At 53.0% G+C, this 16978-nt stretch overlaps 6 protein-coding genes across 6 annotated transcripts; 4 read left to right on the top strand and 2 right to left on the bottom strand.

The window, feature by feature from the left end:
• Window positions 1-106: 106 nt before the first annotated feature.
• On the top strand, window positions 107-1176 carry POSPLADRAFT_1034583 (hypothetical protein; the record flags this gene model as incomplete). Its single annotated transcript, XM_024477030.1, has 5 exons — window positions 107-170; window positions 465-738; window positions 793-936; window positions 993-1016; window positions 1077-1176. The coding sequence occupies 5 exons, from the start codon at window positions 107-109 to the stop codon at window positions 1174-1176; spliced, it is 606 nt and encodes a 201-aa protein (XP_024337846.1).
• Window positions 1177-1922: 746 nt separating this feature from the next.
• Window positions 1923-7463, bottom strand: POSPLADRAFT_1047329 (hypothetical protein; the record flags this gene model as incomplete). The annotated part of the gene is made up of 20 exons (XM_024479257.1): window positions 1923-2211; window positions 2266-2357; window positions 2409-2597; window positions 2650-2939; window positions 3122-3205; window positions 3260-3348; window positions 3537-3832; window positions 3885-3957; window positions 4006-4059; window positions 4110-4981; window positions 5369-5385; window positions 5448-5466; window positions 5587-5912; window positions 5966-6163; window positions 6226-6261; window positions 6317-6344; window positions 6578-6603; window positions 6874-7010; window positions 7070-7167; window positions 7230-7463. The coding sequence occupies 20 exons, from the start codon at window positions 7461-7463 to the stop codon at window positions 1923-1925; spliced, it is 3447 nt and encodes a 1148-aa protein (XP_024337845.1).
• Window positions 7464-8152: 689 nt separating this feature from the next.
• POSPLADRAFT_1146656 (hypothetical protein) lies at window positions 8153-8832 on the bottom strand (the record flags this gene model as incomplete). Its single annotated transcript, XM_024485965.1, has 4 exons — window positions 8153-8314; window positions 8378-8573; window positions 8627-8657; window positions 8703-8832. The coding sequence occupies 4 exons, from the start codon at window positions 8830-8832 to the stop codon at window positions 8153-8155; spliced, it is 519 nt and encodes a 172-aa protein (XP_024337844.1).
• Window positions 8833-9337: 505 nt separating this feature from the next.
• POSPLADRAFT_1145782 (hypothetical protein) lies at window positions 9338-11341 on the top strand (the record flags this gene model as incomplete). Its single annotated transcript, XM_024485839.1, has 7 exons — window positions 9338-9805; window positions 9856-10386; window positions 10441-10486; window positions 10535-10899; window positions 10960-11024; window positions 11078-11108; window positions 11180-11341. 7 exons carry the CDS (start codon window positions 9338-9340, stop codon window positions 11339-11341), a joined length of 1668 nt encoding a protein of 555 aa, XP_024337843.1.
• Window positions 11342-13254: 1913 nt separating this feature from the next.
• On the top strand, window positions 13255-15376 carry POSPLADRAFT_1182210 (hypothetical protein; the record flags this gene model as incomplete). The annotated part of the gene is made up of 7 exons (XM_024488903.1): window positions 13255-13559; window positions 13615-13808; window positions 14271-14331; window positions 14384-14967; window positions 15054-15119; window positions 15173-15233; window positions 15291-15376. Exons 1-7 carry the CDS (start codon window positions 13463-13465, stop codon window positions 15374-15376), a joined length of 1149 nt encoding a protein of 382 aa, XP_024337842.1. The 5' UTR covers window positions 13255-13462.
• Window positions 15377-16528: 1152 nt separating this feature from the next.
• Window positions 16529-16756, top strand: POSPLADRAFT_1116514 (hypothetical protein; the record flags this gene model as incomplete). Its single annotated transcript, XM_024483469.1, has 1 exon — window positions 16529-16756. A coding segment is annotated over one exon (228 nt), but the record flags the coding sequence as incomplete, so codon positions are not given.
• Between the last annotated feature and the right edge of the window lie 222 nt (window positions 16757-16978).

Here is a 16978-nt window from a genome sequence, read left to right as displayed (position 1 = left end):
ACAGCATATGTAGGAACCGCCGTGCGGCCTTGGAGCATAAGCGTCCGTGGCAGTATTCCATAACTACGCCGCTGCCCGGCTCTCAAGGATCCGACCTGGACGGCCGATGTCTGTCGAGTTGAGTCGAGCCCGCTGTCGAGCCTTGCTGGACGGCGTTGATATTCGTCACGGTGAGCTCGATTGCTTTCGGCGCTTCCGGACGTGTGGTTCCGGGCCGGCCATGTCCTATTAGGGTCTTTGTCCTCTCTGAGGCGATACCGACATTACATTTGTTAATTACCCCATTGGCATGAATGCAATGCCGCACGCAGTTGCGGTGCCTGTGCTACTCATTACTTTAGCGATAAGGATACATGTTCTTCGAATTGTGGGCGATGCCAGTTTGTTCGATCCTAGGAAGAATGCTCACAGCCAACTCTCACCTTCGAAATAACTCTGCTTGATTTTTTCCCCACATCGACCAGCACAGCACGGACCGAGGGCTATCTGGATACATACAAACGCAAAATGTGCCGCCCAGCCCCACCTGGGTGGCCCCGGATCCTCCCCGATAGTACTCCAGTCACGGCGTCTCACTATCAAGACGCTCTCTAAGCAGAGTTCGCGAGCCTTTTGGCACCGTATAATTACTCTGTCGTCGTTACTCCACGGTCCAAGCCTTACCCAGCCCCCATTTACGCCGCTGGAGTGCTGTCTGGAGCCTAGGAACATGGAGGACACCAAGCATTCTGACGACAGGTTCGTGCCATGCTCGTCCACCTCTGAATTCTCTGGTGACGCTCCTTACTCCAGTCATCCCGAGCGGCCACTCGCGCCCTCCGATGCGAGTGACGCACGAGCAGAAGACACGACCGCTACGCAAGCACCCGAACAGTGGAAGTCAGTGGCGGCTGAGGGCACCCCAGCACTGACCTCTGACATACACGGAACTCCAAGGTGTGTCAGCATGCTCCGCCCACATCTCATTTACATTCGCCCTCTAACCTTCATAGTTCCGAGCGCGCAGCGGAAGCGAGGTACGTAGCAAATCTGTCTGCTTCCATGGAGTCGTGCGTACGTGCTGACACCACGCGCAGCGCCGACGATGACGAAGATCTCGATTACGATGAATTCAGGCCTCGAGGGCCTGTGCAGCACACCGTGAAGGCGAACACGAAGGGTGGAACGAAACGATGAGCAGGATTAGGAATCTATCTATCTATCAGTCTGGGAGGTTTGTGGAAATGACTATACCCTGAGACACATTTGCCTACCGTCGTGCGACCGATCAGTCCTCACACATAGTGCCATATTACCACATGTTCGCTTCCATGAGGTTCGCGGATATCTAAGTGAGGGCTCTGCACCCACGCCTTGAGTAGTCTGAGCGACATGAGAGAAGGAAGCGCAGTGCTGTAACGTACAGTGCGCGTAAAATTACAGCAGGCTGTGGAGATTCGGGCAAGTCAACCCGCATATTTTGGACCTCGTTCGATAGCGGTGGATGTATATGTGACCGACAATGAACAAGAGATATAAGGGACACCTCGGGCTCGCCGCATTTGGTCGCCGCACGGCTACACAACGTCATGCAGGGACAGTACATAGCTTACCGAGGTCACCATTCGCACGCCAACATGAGTGTCATGCAACCCGCATTTGACCGCCTGTGGAAGGACATGACATCGGTGACAACGCGTTCCGTGGGCTATGATGCGTCGCGATCCCTACTACACGGTTACAGTGTCTTCCGTGACGATGGAGAACAAAACAACTGTCAGACAAAGGTAGATGCACAACTCGATTGATTGTGCGCCTAACATGGGCAAACCACTAGCATACCCAACTACAGCAGCTAACCGCGATACATACGATGTTACATTCCCATAAATATCAGTACACAACAGTCTTCACAGCATGAGAACCGAGAGCAGTGCAAAGAGCTACGGCAGGCTAAACCCCATTTCCTCAACCTGCGGTGTTGCGACGTGTTGTCGACGGAAAAGCCAAGCTTTTGGCCAGAGTCCCTTTTCCGACATCGTGGCATAGAATGTATCCCAATGAGAGAGGATCCATTCTCGAATAGACGTCTCGCCACCCTCCCATGACGTGTAGATGCACCAAGCAATCAGGATACCGACCAAGCCCCAGCTAACGCCGCTGACAATGATGGACGGCTTGTCGGCTGTCTCGAAACACTCGAAAGCGAATGCGATGAGGAACGTCACCATCCTGTGAATGATACGTCAGGTAAACCGGACAGGCGCAGCACAAATGCGTACTCACCCCCACATGAGGAGAGCATATGGCAAGCTGTACATAATCGCTAATGTCTCCAGACCGAGTGTGGGATGCCGCCGGCTAGCTAGGTAATTGAGCTGTGTGCAAAGTGTGAGGAAACGCGCAGCGCCCGCAGGACACTCACGTACCGCATCCTGCGCCGTGTCCTTCGGCTTGAGGCGGTATTGCCGAATCAGCAACAGCCCAATGACTGTGCTTCCGATACTAGCAATGGTGGACACGAAACTCGCAATCTGCGCGGCTGTCCGTGGTCCGCTACCGGGATCCACATCGTTAATCGTCATGAAAGAAATGTTTGCATTGAGCAAAACCGTGGCCTTAAAGATATTATGAAAAACTGATGCATGACCGAGCTGAGCACGAACTCACGAAGAGAACATATTCCTGCCAGTCAGTTTGCAGCTTGGACATGAAGTGGCTCCAGGGTATGATCGTGATAATATTATCGATCCAAATTTTCTCCAGCGCCTTTAGGTGCACATCCGGCGCATTGAAAAGTAGCGGGGCTAAGACGGTAATCAATAGTGTCCGGTGCTCATCCCCTTTGTCAAAAACACTCTGATCACGGGATAGGCGAGCGGCCTTCTGTCCATGGTAGTGCAGGAATCGCTGGTGCGCTAAAGGTAGCGTGGATATGCGGTTTTTAGGAAGTGACATGGCTGTACGCACCGAAAATGTGCATAAAGCGACCTGTGAATGATGTTTAGTATTCCACGCAGCGAAACCACTCAAACTTAAACTTAAATGACCCACCGATCACACAAGCGGTGTGCTGGTTGCTTCCGAGTTCTGAACGCTGATTCAGTTTCATGACGCCAGGCCACACCGCACAACCACACACCCTTGGCGTTCTTGACTATGGTCATCATCTTGTGAAGTTCATCAGCGTGGTAAGGGATCGTGGAAGTCGTGGACGTCAGCTGGTCTACTCGGGGCTCAGCATTTCGGAGCTTCCAAGTGGTGAGAAAAGCGTGCATACCCGCAGTGGAATGTACTATAATGCTTAGTAACTCGTTGACGAGTGCTTTCGAGGGATCGTGTTTATACGGGAACATGTCCCAGTGGAGCCTTGAACACAATCAGTAACCAAAATATCGAGTCACTGCATAACCACACATAAGCATGCGAACAGCATGCAGCACCAAAACACGCACATCAGGTTGGAAACCCGTACCAGTACATCTCTTCAATTCCGTGCTCTGGCTATGCGATCAGTAATCATCTCGGATTCCATGCCAGTCGCCGAAGGTATAGACGCACTGATGTGTGATGCAGTATTCAGGCCCTGCAGTTCGTCCCAAGGGGTCTCGTCGTATATCTCAAACTCTTGCAACCAGAACAATGTGCGGGTATCATTGTCCACGAAGTAGTAACACCAGTGATATTTAGTCGGTATATGTGGCCTGTCATTATCTTCCAGTTCCAACACGAGCTCCATGTTGGGGCCCATCTGGAACCCAAGACCATGTGCCATGTATTCCAGATTAGCTATAAAGTCGTCAATTTCGGTCATGATTTCCGGCTCCATAATGTATGCGTCGGTATAGATGCGCTGCATGACCAGTTCAAGGCGCATGATACATGGAAACGAGTTTCAAGCGTACTTTCTCTTCATGATAGAAATAACAGGCACCCTCTGGGTGTGTCAGCGCTGTCCATCCAGCTGGGACGTCATCGCTTCGTAACCATAAGTGAAGCTGGCAACATTTATAGCGAGTCACTCACTGTGGGTATAACAGTTGAAGAGGCTTCACTACGTAATTTGACTCTAAGTCGTCTCTGGCACATGAAATGAGGACAAGTCATGTCATGATTAGGTCTAGACATACATTTTTTGCCCTTTGAGATATCGCTTAATTTGCAGAATCGCATACATCTTCTGGGATCTTGCTGGCTCCAGAGGAACATGAATGGGTATGTTCCCTGCCGGAAGTGCCTGGTTCAGTGCGCTGAGCGCGGGTGACTTATGTTCGGGCGGAAACGACGCAATCGACAAACGGGATCCGCGATGCGAGCCTGCAAGCGAGTCGCGTGCTCGAGACCTGGCGCGCGACTTGGAGCGCGCAAGAGCCCGGCTGCTCGTTGGCCCCGACACGTCTCTCAACACCCCTCGATCTCTCCGACGCGGCGAAGAGGTCCGAGAAGACGGTCTGGACGACAGCGCCAGATGATCGTAGCGAGTATCGCGATGGTGGATTCCGTGATCACTCAGCGTCGCGAGACCGATGTCGATAGAAGACTGCGATGCGTTCTGCACAGAGATTGAGTACGGCTCGCCATCGAAGCCAACAGAATCTGGGTATGCAGCAGAGACTGGTCGGGATGCTGGCCGGCTTGGAATATCCCTTGTGCTGAGCAGTCGGGGAGAGTTGCCATTGTGTTCAATGTGAAGACCAAGATGTGAATTGACTGGCTCTTTGCTGCAATATATCACTGCACGTTCAATCTCTGAGCCATTCCCCGCCTCTACAACTCCAGAACGAACGTCTTCGTCGACGCGAGTGTCTCGATCGACCTGTTTGCGATTGTCTGGTCTGGTCTTGCCATAGTTCCCCCAACCTAATCGACGAATGTAGCGTTTGACGAAGAGCCATAGCCACAGCAAGCGTTCGCGTGTGGCGCGAATAGCACCGCTCGGCGAAGATAACAGAAGCCGAAATAGTTGCCAGACCAATGGAAGGCGATGTGTCGATGGCATAGCCTTGAGAAGGCGTGGTAGTTCACAAAGCAAGAGGGTTCAATACAAAGATGGTTAAGACGACTATTAGTACAGGAGGCAGTACATGTCCATGGGTGAGTGTGGGCAGACCATGGTAGCGTCAGCTGCATGCCGGTGATAGTCGAAGGACAAGCTCGACGCAAACATTGGGTAAACAGCGGCCTCTTTCAGATTGCTGTGTATCGCATATTCAAAACCTTCTGTCGTGTCAATGAATGAATCCGCATGTTGTTCTCACCGTTAATTCACAAATCGCAGGTAGTAGCTCAAGAACTGAGGTTATGTGAAGAGCAGACTGAAATAACCATTACGGGCCGTAATAAATGATCCCCGCGCTATCGCGCTCGTATACTGCACGACCGTACTTACGGGATCACCCTCATGAGCTAAATGGGTACACGCTCGCACTGGTTTAAAAGATTCCGATTGCATTCGCCCTCACACCCACATACACCGATTGTGAAGAGCTGCACACAAACCCTAAATAAGTTCAAACGTGGGCCGTTACAAATACCCTGAGCGGGGAATTTCCCAAGAGAACATACAACGATCTTGTGTTCCCCGCACTAAGCACCACCTCTACGGACTGCCTTGGGAGCCCATGCCTGCGGTTCGTCTGACGTATGCGATGCTTTCTTCCATGGATCTTCTGTGTGTGAATGTGTTTCTGGTCTACCTCGAGGGCTGCCACCCTCGGCTCTTGCAGGGCGTAATGGCGGCTCTTGGATCGTGGTATCCCTCTGCAAAGAAACGCTAGCATTTGGTGCAGACACCTGATGGACCGGTGTGTCTTGAGCAGCAGCGATCTGCTGAAGACGCTCTTCACGGTCACGCGCTTCAATCAAGGCAGCATTCATTTGAACACGCCGTTGCCGCTCCAGGTCAGCCTGCAGCTCCTGTATATGAAACGGCGCTATTAGAGCGAACAGATTGCACGGATCTTGGCAGCGTGTATCATGATCGTACCTCCAGCACAGGTGGATGGGGACGAGTATGCGTCAACCAAGCAGCCCATTGTACTAGTTAGCGACCATGCTATGTCAGGGCCAAGGGGTGCAACAGAGTTTAATGAAGACACGCCTGCCAGTTGTTTTTGCATGGACGCATAGTCCCATACATGTTCTGCATGTTTGTACTTCACAACACGCTTCGTTCTTCTTGGATCTGCCGGTGGTTGACAGCTAGATGAACCCTCTACACATGCATTGCGGAACTCGGGTGCGTACCATCGGAGACGCTAGGGTACTCGTAGAAACGGTTACCTGGAGGACTCTGGTTAGCTCGAGCTCGCGGACCAGAGTACCACATAGGGCGCACCTTCTAGGTCTCGGCCAACGAGATATGTCTGCAGATAGCACTCTCAGTCAAGATCTTGTCTCTCTGCATGTCATGACAGAGTGAATGCATACAGGCCTCGCAAATCTTTGCCAGAGCTGGCGAAGTAGGGACATAGCAGGCTCACAGTGAGTTTAGTGTTGTCATTGTAGCAATTAACGAACGAGCAATTATGACGTTCGTCATCGAGAATTTTGCGGATAAGTCCTCGCTATTTCCAGATCTGCTAAAATATGGGCTTACCCGAAAGGCTACAATACACGGTGGCGCTACATAAGTCGTAAGAAGTAGTACTGAGCACACAGTCCGAAGTGAATGTCCCAAACTCCGCTCATGTTTACTATAGGGAGGAAGGTAAATGGAGATGCATGAGGGTCTATGAACGCCCATGCTGCTGACGACGCTGTGACAATTATTCTTCCGGTCACAGTACACTATACCTTGCTCGCGAAAACAAACTTCCAAACGGAGGAAAGCAAGGCTGACAGAACTGGGAACAGCAGGAACAATTCAGCGTTTGACGCGCTTGATATCTCCACCTCCGCCTAGCTCGAGAGCGGCAAGAGGCTCTCGCCTTTGGCCGCCCTGGCCTCCTTGTCCAGACCATCCACCTCCGGAATGAGGTGCTAGGCCCATGCCTTGCACGGATCTTCTACTCGCAGGATTAGGTTGCCCTCTGCACGCGAGCTTGTTGAGACTCGTACAAAGAGAATATTCTAGAGGAGCGGAACTTACTGCATAGCATCGGCATTCCGCTTCAGGCCGATGCCGCTGCCACTTCCCTGGCCCGAATGACGTGCGGGCGCAGTTGGAGCGCCATTTGAGCGTGGACTCTGTGGGTTATAGCACGTTCTGAGTGCGAAGATTTCATACAGTAGACGGAGCAGGTACTCACAACCCCTGGTGGAAAATTAAATCCGCCCAAGGACGGAGTCGGCGCGCGGCTACCACCGTATCCACTCGTCGTAGACGATGACCCAGAGGAGCCTACCGATGCATTTTTTGTCGTGGCACTCTGATTTCCGTTTGACGTCGAGCTCTGTAGTCTACTGACGGTATTTTGCGCATTGAAATTTGAACGCTGAGGCCGTGCCTGCGGCTGAGGCAGAGGGGCTTCGGGAGGAGGCATGTGCTGCTGTTGATGTTGAGGATGCGACTGGGCGTCTTCATTTCTGCTGCCAGTGCTCAAGTCTGACGCCACGGCTCCTTCATCGATCGGCCCGCCAATACCATCCTCTCCGAGGTCTACTTCCGCGAGGAAAGCGTCATCCTCTGAATTAAAGTGAAACGATTCATCGTCCGGAATATCCACCTCTTCTGGTGGCTGAGCAACCGAGGGCCGTGAGGGACCCGCAGTAGGCGCCGCGACGTCGGGAGGAACAGAAGTGCACGCAGCTGGCGGTGGCGCAAAACTGACTTTGCGATCCGTCGGAGGTGGCTGTGCGCCGGCGTTCTGATGCCGCTGTGGGGCGGCACGCTGTCCCGCAGAGAATCGGGTACCGTGGGTGACATCAGGTGTACGCACCGGCGTGTTGAGTCCAGTTTGGCCGGCGCCCATAGGCGCCTTTCCTTTGGCACTGGGCGTCGATGCGGTAGGATCCGAGACGGTGCGTATATGCGGAGGCACTGCAGAAAGGACTTGTGCCTGTGGGGCTGGATTTGTCGTAGCGTTCATGATGTCATTCAGACGTGATGAATGTTCAAGTTTAACGGCCGAAGTCGAAGGCTTGCTCGGGGTATCTGCGTTCATGTGCTTTTCGTCAAACTCCGGCCGACGATGAAGCTCGCTCTTGTCAAATTTGGGCTGTGTATTTGTTTTCAGGAATGCGCCACATAGAATGTAAAATGATTACATACAGGAGGAACTTTGATTTTAATGACTTCTTGTGCATAAGACTTGTCATATAGACAGTTTCCTAGCAGATTGCCAAAATTACGCAGAGCGCGCTTGACCGCGTCGGTAACAGCTTCTTTCTTGCACTATACATGGACGTTACGACATATTTGAATTTGCTATGCGGGGTCGTTCGGCAGCAGACATACCTTGTCAAGAGCAGCACCCTTACTCTTGGAGTTCTCCAGCAACCCGTAGCCAACATCTTCGTGGTAGGCGCCGTCTCTCAGAGTTATCCTGACAATAGCTGAAACTCCGACGGAGAATCGTTTGGTTTCTTCATTGAGGTCAATATAGTCTACCGCCAGGGTTACTACACTTGAGCTCCAGCCATTAAATCCAAATCTAGGATGTTCCCTCAGCATCCAAATAGTTCACACTGACAAACGTGGACTAACACTTCATTCGCCAAATTGATGATCTTCCACCCTAGCAGACGTTAGACATGTGGGACCAATAAGGGGACAATAGTACCTTCAGCATAGGTAAGCTTTGGACCACCACCTGGACCTGGTCTCTGCGAGATATATTCGGGGCCCAGCTTCTTGTTGAGCTTCGCTTGTAGTGTGGCAATCCGTTTTGCTGTTTCCTCAGATAGATCCATAAAAGAAGGTTCCTGGAGGAATGAAGAGTTTGAGAGGAGAGTGCCATGCATACTTGGAGCAAATGACATTGGACCGTTGATAGTAATGTTGGGCGAGTCCGGCGTTGACTGGCCAAATGGTCCTCGTGCGGCTCGCTGGGCAGATAGGAACGTGTCAACAAGATGTCCACTGAAAGAACCCGCCATCCAGCGGATTATCCAAGAGTCCCAAGCCACGAGCGCGTTAGCACAACTGATTGTATGCGCTGATCAGGAATTCCTGTTGATCAAGATGCAAGAAAGTATGCAAGTCGTCGCGTCGCGTCGTCGCGACTGTGGCGCTTTATTCACGTGCTCGACGTGGTGGAATCCCGTGACTTCTCTATATGGAAAGAACAGAGAGCATAACTGGTCGGCGCCGGCGACGACGACCTCGGGCAATGCTTCGTTCTGCTGATAGGATTGCCTTCTTGTAGATCCGGAACCTAGCGTCACGCTCTATACATAGTCTCCTCCACGTTGTAGAATGTCGCGACCAGCAACCTCGCGACCTCCGCCAACCGCGGCCCCAGGTGGTCGACGTCAACGACCTCCTCGCGCCCTTTCTACATCGGCACCGAGGGCTGTTACACGACGTCCTTCAGTGTCCGGCTTAACACTCACTGGCACCGTCAACCCTGTATCTGGTGCACCTAAAGCGCAGCGCTCGTCTAAGACCGCCCACAAACTTGTTCTTCTACCGTCTGCTCCGCAGACTAAACCACTCCCCCCCGATGATGATGAAGAGGTGCTGCATGGATATGAGACTGACCACGGGGTGCGCGATCAAAAGAGCGCGGGCGAACGCATGAGTAAGGAGCAACGAGAGAAAGCAGGGTTCAAGCGGATCACTGCATATTGTGTTGCGGACGGCTTCAAGATGAAGCTTCTTGCGAGCTTTCTGAAGCGCGAGCATAATGTTCAGCCTCGAGTATTTGACGAGGCCATGTACGTCGTGAGTCTTATCACCTGTATACTTGTGCGTTAGGCTCAGGGTTGTGGAAGGTCTACCACCTCCCGCTCCTTCCTGGGTACGGACCACACTCCAATATCCGCTCTTCAGCGCCCCCTTCCTCGCCAACCGAAGAGAATCCATTGTATGGCTTGTCTGAAGCAGAAGATAATGGATACCAAGGCATGTATTTTGATTCAGCGGCCACAGATTCCGAAGCAGCTCCGCAACAAACTGGTTTCATTCCATCGACCTCGCCCATTACGACGGCAACTGAACAACCATCCGAACCTCTGGTCAGCCCGCCGTTACCGCAGGACCAACCAGGCGAGGTACAGCAATACGGCTCAGGACGCGCGACAAGGAAGAAGAAGAAAGCAATGCATCGCTTGGAAGCAGATATATTAGATGTATCGCGCCCCAATGACTACGCGGAGGCGATCTTCTTCGCATATGGGGTGATCGTGTTCTTCGGACTCACAGAGCAGCAGGAGCGTGGCATCGTGGAAGATGCAGAAGGTGCCGGTATCTTGCGCCGTAAATTCGTGGAGGGTGACTGGGAGGTCGAGGAATGTCATTACGCGGTATGTGGATTGTCGCCAATCTTGCATGACTCTTGACGCTGATCGGCTTATCAGCACGACCCTGACATCGCGTATCCGCGCATATACAATGACTTCTTCAGTAGGACATAGCTATACCCACTTTGTCACGCACTAAATCTCCTCCTAGCATTCAAGTCCCATTCGCATCTCCTCAAACTTTCCGTTGCACACGCGCTCGCACAATCCACTCTGCTCGCACATTACGAGACGCACGCACACCGCATTCTGTCATCGAAGGACACGACCTCCATCCCGCAGCAGCTTGCATCGACGGGTGCACTTGCACTATCGCGTAAGGATGCTCTCAGGCTTACAGGACGTCTCTTCACACTGCGTCGCGACGTGAACCTCGTGAGCAATGTGCTGGACGTGCCTGAGCTGTTTTGGAGTGAAGCGAGCCTGAAGGCCCTGTACGACGCCGTGCGGGAGTACATGGAAATTGGGCCCCGGGTGCAAGTGTTGAACGAGAAGCTCGCCGTGGCGGAAGACCTAGTGCGCTTTTTGTTGCTCGGTGTATGGTGCTATTGATTTACCGGTTTGGCTGACGTTTAGCTTGGTGCGATCCACGATCACCTTAACAACAATGCGATGGAGCGCATCACCTGGATCATAATCTGGTTAGCTGCTTCCTTCTACACCTGGCCTCATCGAGCTGAAATCTCCTCCTTAGGTTGATCGTTGTGGCCTGTGTAGTGGAGATGGTGAGTTTCTTGCACACATGGATCGATATCGCAGCGCTCATCTTGCATGCCTATTCCCTTTTTTTTTATAGGGAGAAGTTGTCGCACGGCTGGTCGTACATGCGACGACAGGATCCGGGGGCGAGGCAGCTGTGGTTGCTGCGTGCGCAGACCCTTCTGCAGCCCTGCGTGCCCTATCTCAAGAGGAGGCACTTGCGATCCTCAATCGCATTGCCGAGACAGGGTCCTTCTAATCCACATCCTCGCGACCACGTATGGACAAATGGCTCATAATGGACCGCATTACCGCAAAATTGTTTGCTTGCATTACGAGGATTCGGAAATTAGTATCGTATGTAAATTAGCTAATGCACGTGCAAGTCGATGGAACAAATAAAAACGTCGCTCGATTATGCTCTTGGATAGTTTGCCGGCGATCTCACTCTGGTCATGTCTAGGAGCCAAGCTGGGGCATGGCTGAGGCGATGAGTCATGTCGTAGCTCTAGAACCCATAATTATACTTACACCAGCAGGGTGTGGGTTCGACACAGCAGTTGAAGGGCCTTTTGGGAAGGGCGTTGACACAACCATGGTATCGATCGTCCGCATGCAGAAGCCCATGGCAACGGAACCTAGTATTGACCGGCCATGAGACAGCACCATGAAGGTTGCAACTTACTCATAGGACTCCAGGTTTCAGAGCAATAACGCACCCAAATCTGACATGGCCGAGCCGATGGATCCTGGTCCATCAGTTGACATACAGAGGCTGTGCTGCTAAAACGCTGAAGGCGCAGAGCAGATGCGTGATATCGATCGGCCCAAGCGTTGAACGTTAACGTTGAACCTGGATATAGGCTACCAAAGACGGACAGCCATGACAGCACTTAGACGGACTATGCGAGTCTTGTGTATAGGAGACAGTATCAGGCTACTTGGTCGCGGATAGCCCCGAGGATTTCGGCGGGAGAACATGTTCAGCGGAACAGGGGCGTGGCAGTCATCACGGACACGGTTGGGAGATGGTTACCAGCTGCCCGCTGCAGCTGTCAAATCTTGACCAGGTGAAATTCATGACAGATGCTCGTTGCACGACCCCACGATGCCAGATAACTGCAGACAGAGTGTCGAATAGCCTCTCTGCAGTTCCCATCCTATCGTACAGATGCAGCACTTCTATTTTGCCAGGAACTGAGAAGAGAGGTCAGAGGGTTCTTTGGCTGTAGAGCTCACAGGACCACCAGATACAAACGGGCCAACTTGACTTTCAAGACACAGGTGTATTCTGAACGCATGGCTTACAAAGCCTGTTCAAATAAGTCTATGGGAGTGTTGGCCCGAGGACAGGTGCAACATGCACTGTCGATTACAATAGCTGTCAGAGTTATTTTAGCATCATAGATGCAATGCAGTGAAGAGTACGTGGACATCCGCAGATGCAAGTGTACACTGCACGTCGTGCTTGTTATAGTGACACCAAGTGCAATTATCATATCTTCTGGATTCTGAGAATAGAGGTGCAAGAAGGATAGAAGCGGGAAGATGAGACGATGCACGTACTAGAACGCTAACGCCAAAATCCGGTCATATAAACCCAATCTTGCATGGTGGCTCTGCGGTATCAGAAACAGGAAAACACAAGCGCGAGGCGTCGTTCTCGTCAGGAAACCAGCAACACCGCGATAGCCCGTGAAACACGTTTGGATATTTGCTTGTGTCGCAACTATCCGGGTCAGCTGCCATGTTAGAAAGGAGATCGACATTAACATTCGGGCATGATGATGCACAGTTACCCGAGCGAGTCGCAATGAGGCCATGCATTTGAGACGGGCTCGATGTTACGCTGTAGGCGTACAGTGCTGTCAAAATCAATCAACAAGGACGCCAAAGAGCGACAGGAGCTCAACCGGGTCTGTGGTCTCGTGTAATCCACACCCACATCGGCGATGACTGCAATCAGGTTTTTACTCACCGACCCGGGTCAAACTCCAACGGTGGTGGGAGTAGAACCCGTATGCCTTGTGGCTGTCACTCTGCAACAGCCAAGGCGCGTTCGAGTCTCGCATATCAGCGCCTGCACGCGCAAGGATCATCAGAGGCCGATTGGCGCTGTCTGCCCCACCGAAATGCGGTGGGACTGGCGAGGCGAAATGGTTTCAGATGTTAGCTGAATGTAAGTACGCGGGGTGAATATGCAGATCATTGCGTAAGAAACAAAACAAAGGAAAGTGTCAGCGCTGGCGGTTACTAGAAAAGCCGTTGCTGGGCAACACAATGGTCGTATCCAAACAACAAGCAGTGCTCTATATAGTCCCTCAGCCACTAGGCCCGCTCATCTTCCCTATTCCCCTCACGACTCATCAGTTCCGCCATCATGCCCGAGCAAGCCCAACCTGCAGCTGCGAAGTCGAAGCATAGTCATGCGGCGTCGCAGGCGCAGCCCGCACCGCGCAAGGTCCGCTTCAACGTCGGTGAGTTCGACGGCTTTGTTAGGCTTGTGGAATCATCCTCAACTTGCAACTTCAGGATCGCAATATCAGGTCCTAGATGTCGTCGGCGAGGGGGCATACGGTATCGTCTGCTCTGCAGTACACCGACCTAGTGGGCGTAAGGTCGCCATCAAGAAGATCGCGCCGTTCGACCACTCGATGTTTTGCTTGCGGACGCTGAGAGAGCTGAAGCTGTTGAAGTTCTTGAGTGAGGCGGGGGTCAGCGAAAATGTGAGTGCATGACCTTCCTTTGCTGGGAAACGCTTCTTGTCGAGTCTGTTTGCTCCATTGGGAGTAAACCCCATAAGTGCCTGCACAATCTTCCATTGCAGGCACGGCTCGATGCCTGACTCTGGTCTCTCGCCTTGTGGGCGAGGCCCATAGCTGCGCTATGCAACGTAGATTTCACCTTGTACACTGTTTCACTACTAGGGCAACCCGTCCTCTGAGTGGCCTGCTCGATGGCAGTTCCCATGCATCTGGGCAAGCCTTTCAAGTATGGCTGAAATGTGGCAGCCCTTTCACACCTTCAGTCCAAGGCCGCTGGAGGTATCTGGTATCTGGGGCAACCTGTTCCCCATGCAATCAGGAAGCTGCACGTTCGCGCTGTTCCTATATGTTGCCATCCAGTGCAGTGCTCCTGACAGCCCCTTCTCGATATCTCTTGTGGGCTGCGCTGACCGCGAGATCCAGATCATCTCAATCCTAGACATCATCAAGCCACCATCGATAGATCAGTTTAAGGAAGTGTATTGTAGGCATATAGCCCTTTGTTCTTACCAATGGCAACTCATCGCGTTGCGCAGTGATCCAAGAACTCATGGAAACCGACATGCACCGCGTCATCCGTACGCAGGACCTCTCCGACGACCACGCTCAATACTTCATCTACCAAACCCTCCGAGCGCTCAAGGCGCTACATTCCGCCGACGTCATTCACCGTGACCTCAAACCGTCTAACCTGCTGTTGAATGCGAACTGCGACCTCAAGGTGTGCGACTTCGGGCTGGCCCGCTCCGTGAAGACCGCGGAACCCTCGGGCACGGAAACGGGCTTCATGACCGAATACGTCGCTACACGGTGGTACCGCGCGCCCGAGATCATGCTCACGTTCAAGCAGTACACCAAGGCGATCGACATTTGGTCTGTCGGCTGCATCCTCGCGGAGATGCTGTCGGGCAAGCCGCTTTTCCCGGGGCGCGACTACCACCACCAGCTAACACTCATCCTCGACGTCCTCGGCACGCCGACGCTCGACGAGTTCTATGCGATCACGACCCGCCGCTCGCGCGACTACATCCGCGCTTTGCCCTTCCGCAAGCGCAAGCCATTCGCGCAGCTTTTCCCGAACGCAAATCCGCTCGCGGTCGACTTCCTCACGCGTAGCTTGGTGCGTCTGCCCTTTCCCCCGTTATGCGTTATGCCGCTGTCTCTTGTTGGTCTTCTGGGGCGACGTGCTAATATGTTTATGGGCAGACGTTCGACCCCAAAAAGCGTATCACGGTTGAGGAGGCGCTCGCGCATCCTTATCTCGAGGCATACGTACGTTGTTTACTGTTGTTCTCTTAGACCGCCCACCCATCATCCTTTCTTAGCACGACCCCGAGGACGAGCCAGTCGCGCCGCCCCTCGATCCAGAGTTCTTTGAGTTCGACCGTGAGTTACTCGACACCCGCTGGCGTCTGCATCTACTGACGAAATCGCGATGTGCAGTTCACAAGGACGACATCAGCCGCGAGCAGCTGAAGGAACTCCTGTACGATGAGATCATGTCATTCCGTCCCCCGCCTATGGTGTGAGCGCGGGGCCGGCCTCTGCGACATCTAACGCAATCCTTTGTACCATTTATCCATTGTCTGTGCTGCTCGTGTTAAGCGTTGTATACGTAAGCTACATGCTCTCTCCCCGTGCACCGCTCGTGTTGATCGCTGTCTTATCAACATAGCCTACAGGTTGCTATTTAGTCGTCGGACTTCACTACTCAAGCATGGAAGTGTACTATACCACTGCCGAACATGACAATGACAAGTACTATCGTTCCTCCCATTCTCGTCCGATTCGTCGTCGCATCGGCGTCAAACCGCGGCTGACATCATTGTTGGTGTCTCTGGTCTTGTATTGTTCATCCCAGCGTCGGTTCTCCGTGCTGCTCTTTTCACGTTCTGGACGTGGCATTTATTTCCGAAACATAGCCGGCTATTCTTGCTTGTACGGTCTTTGGGTACCTAAAGTGCAAAGTCAAAAGGGGACTGGTGCATGTGTAGTCTAGATGGGCCAATGGATTTGCAAATCGTTATGCTATGCTTAATACTGCAACAGGGACTGGTCTGCTCGGTGCCACTGATGGTGTTTGTCCTTACCAGTCTGTCGGTTCCCGGGACCCCAATCACTTCAAATAGGCCACCGTCGCAACTTTGGTGCAACCACATTTGGAAGGCGCTGTCCGCGCCTTAAGGACTGATACGCAACTCATCCGCCAGCCTTGGGTGCATTGTAAGCACGATATAATGTACCTACTCGTCATTTGCGAGCTGTTGTGCACGTCGACAATGCAGGTTCTTCTCAGCTCATAAGGGGACACTAAGGCAACACCTGTAAGTATTGCGGTCAGCACCTGTGGGTGTCCGATGCTCCGCCACTGCACGGCACTACGGTGGCCACCACTTGGCTCCTCAAGCACGCCGGAAAGTCTAATTCGGACATTGCTCGCGCTGCGCGCATTCTCACCAACCACTTCCCATACGGCGAGTATCGCGCTCGTTTCACCATTCCGGGTCCCCAACATTGCCCGTGCGGTGGCTGCTTAGAAACCAGGCACCACATCCTGTTCCAGTGTCCTTTCTGGATCCATACGAAAGCACCGGAGGTCGCCTCGCTTGCGCACTTCCACAATGAACGATGTTCTCGAGTTTTTGAGGCTGAACCCTATGGTCTCTACCTTTGGGTGGGCGGAGATACTCGCCAAGGTGCTTTCTGACCGTGAAACTGGGCGCCCCCATTCTCGGGCGAACGCACAGCTGCAAGCTCATACTGCTGAGCGGATGTTCCAGTGGCATCGCTTTTACAGTGACCGCGGTAAGGTCCCGGAGCTTGCTTACTCTCGGAGTGCTGACTTCGAGGCCTTCACGGAGTGGTGTGCGGTTGAAACGCGCGCCGAGAACCTCCTCATCCTTTGGGAGGAGCGGGATGCTGTCGCCGCCTCATGCTCCCCCGCCGCTTCTACCGCCTCCTCAAGTCTAGTGCCCCACCTCAGTCCGGCGGGACGTTAGTCACTGTCCCGCCTACCACCTGTTCTCTTACTCGATCGCGGATCGCTGGTGCAACGTGCCGCACGCGAGGACCATCCGCACCTCCCCTACCTAGGGGCGCGTGCATTGTCCGCCTGAAAACTGTAAGGCATT

This window comes from Postia placenta (genome assembly GCF_002117355.1).
Source record: "Postia placenta MAD-698-R-SB12 unplaced genomic scaffold POSPLAscaffold_9, whole genome shotgun sequence".
NCBI lineage: Eukaryota > Fungi > Basidiomycota > Agaricomycetes > Polyporales > Adustoporiaceae > Rhodonia > Rhodonia placenta.
Note: the sequence above shows the minus strand (reverse complement) of the source record. Positions and strands in the feature narration are given on the sequence as shown.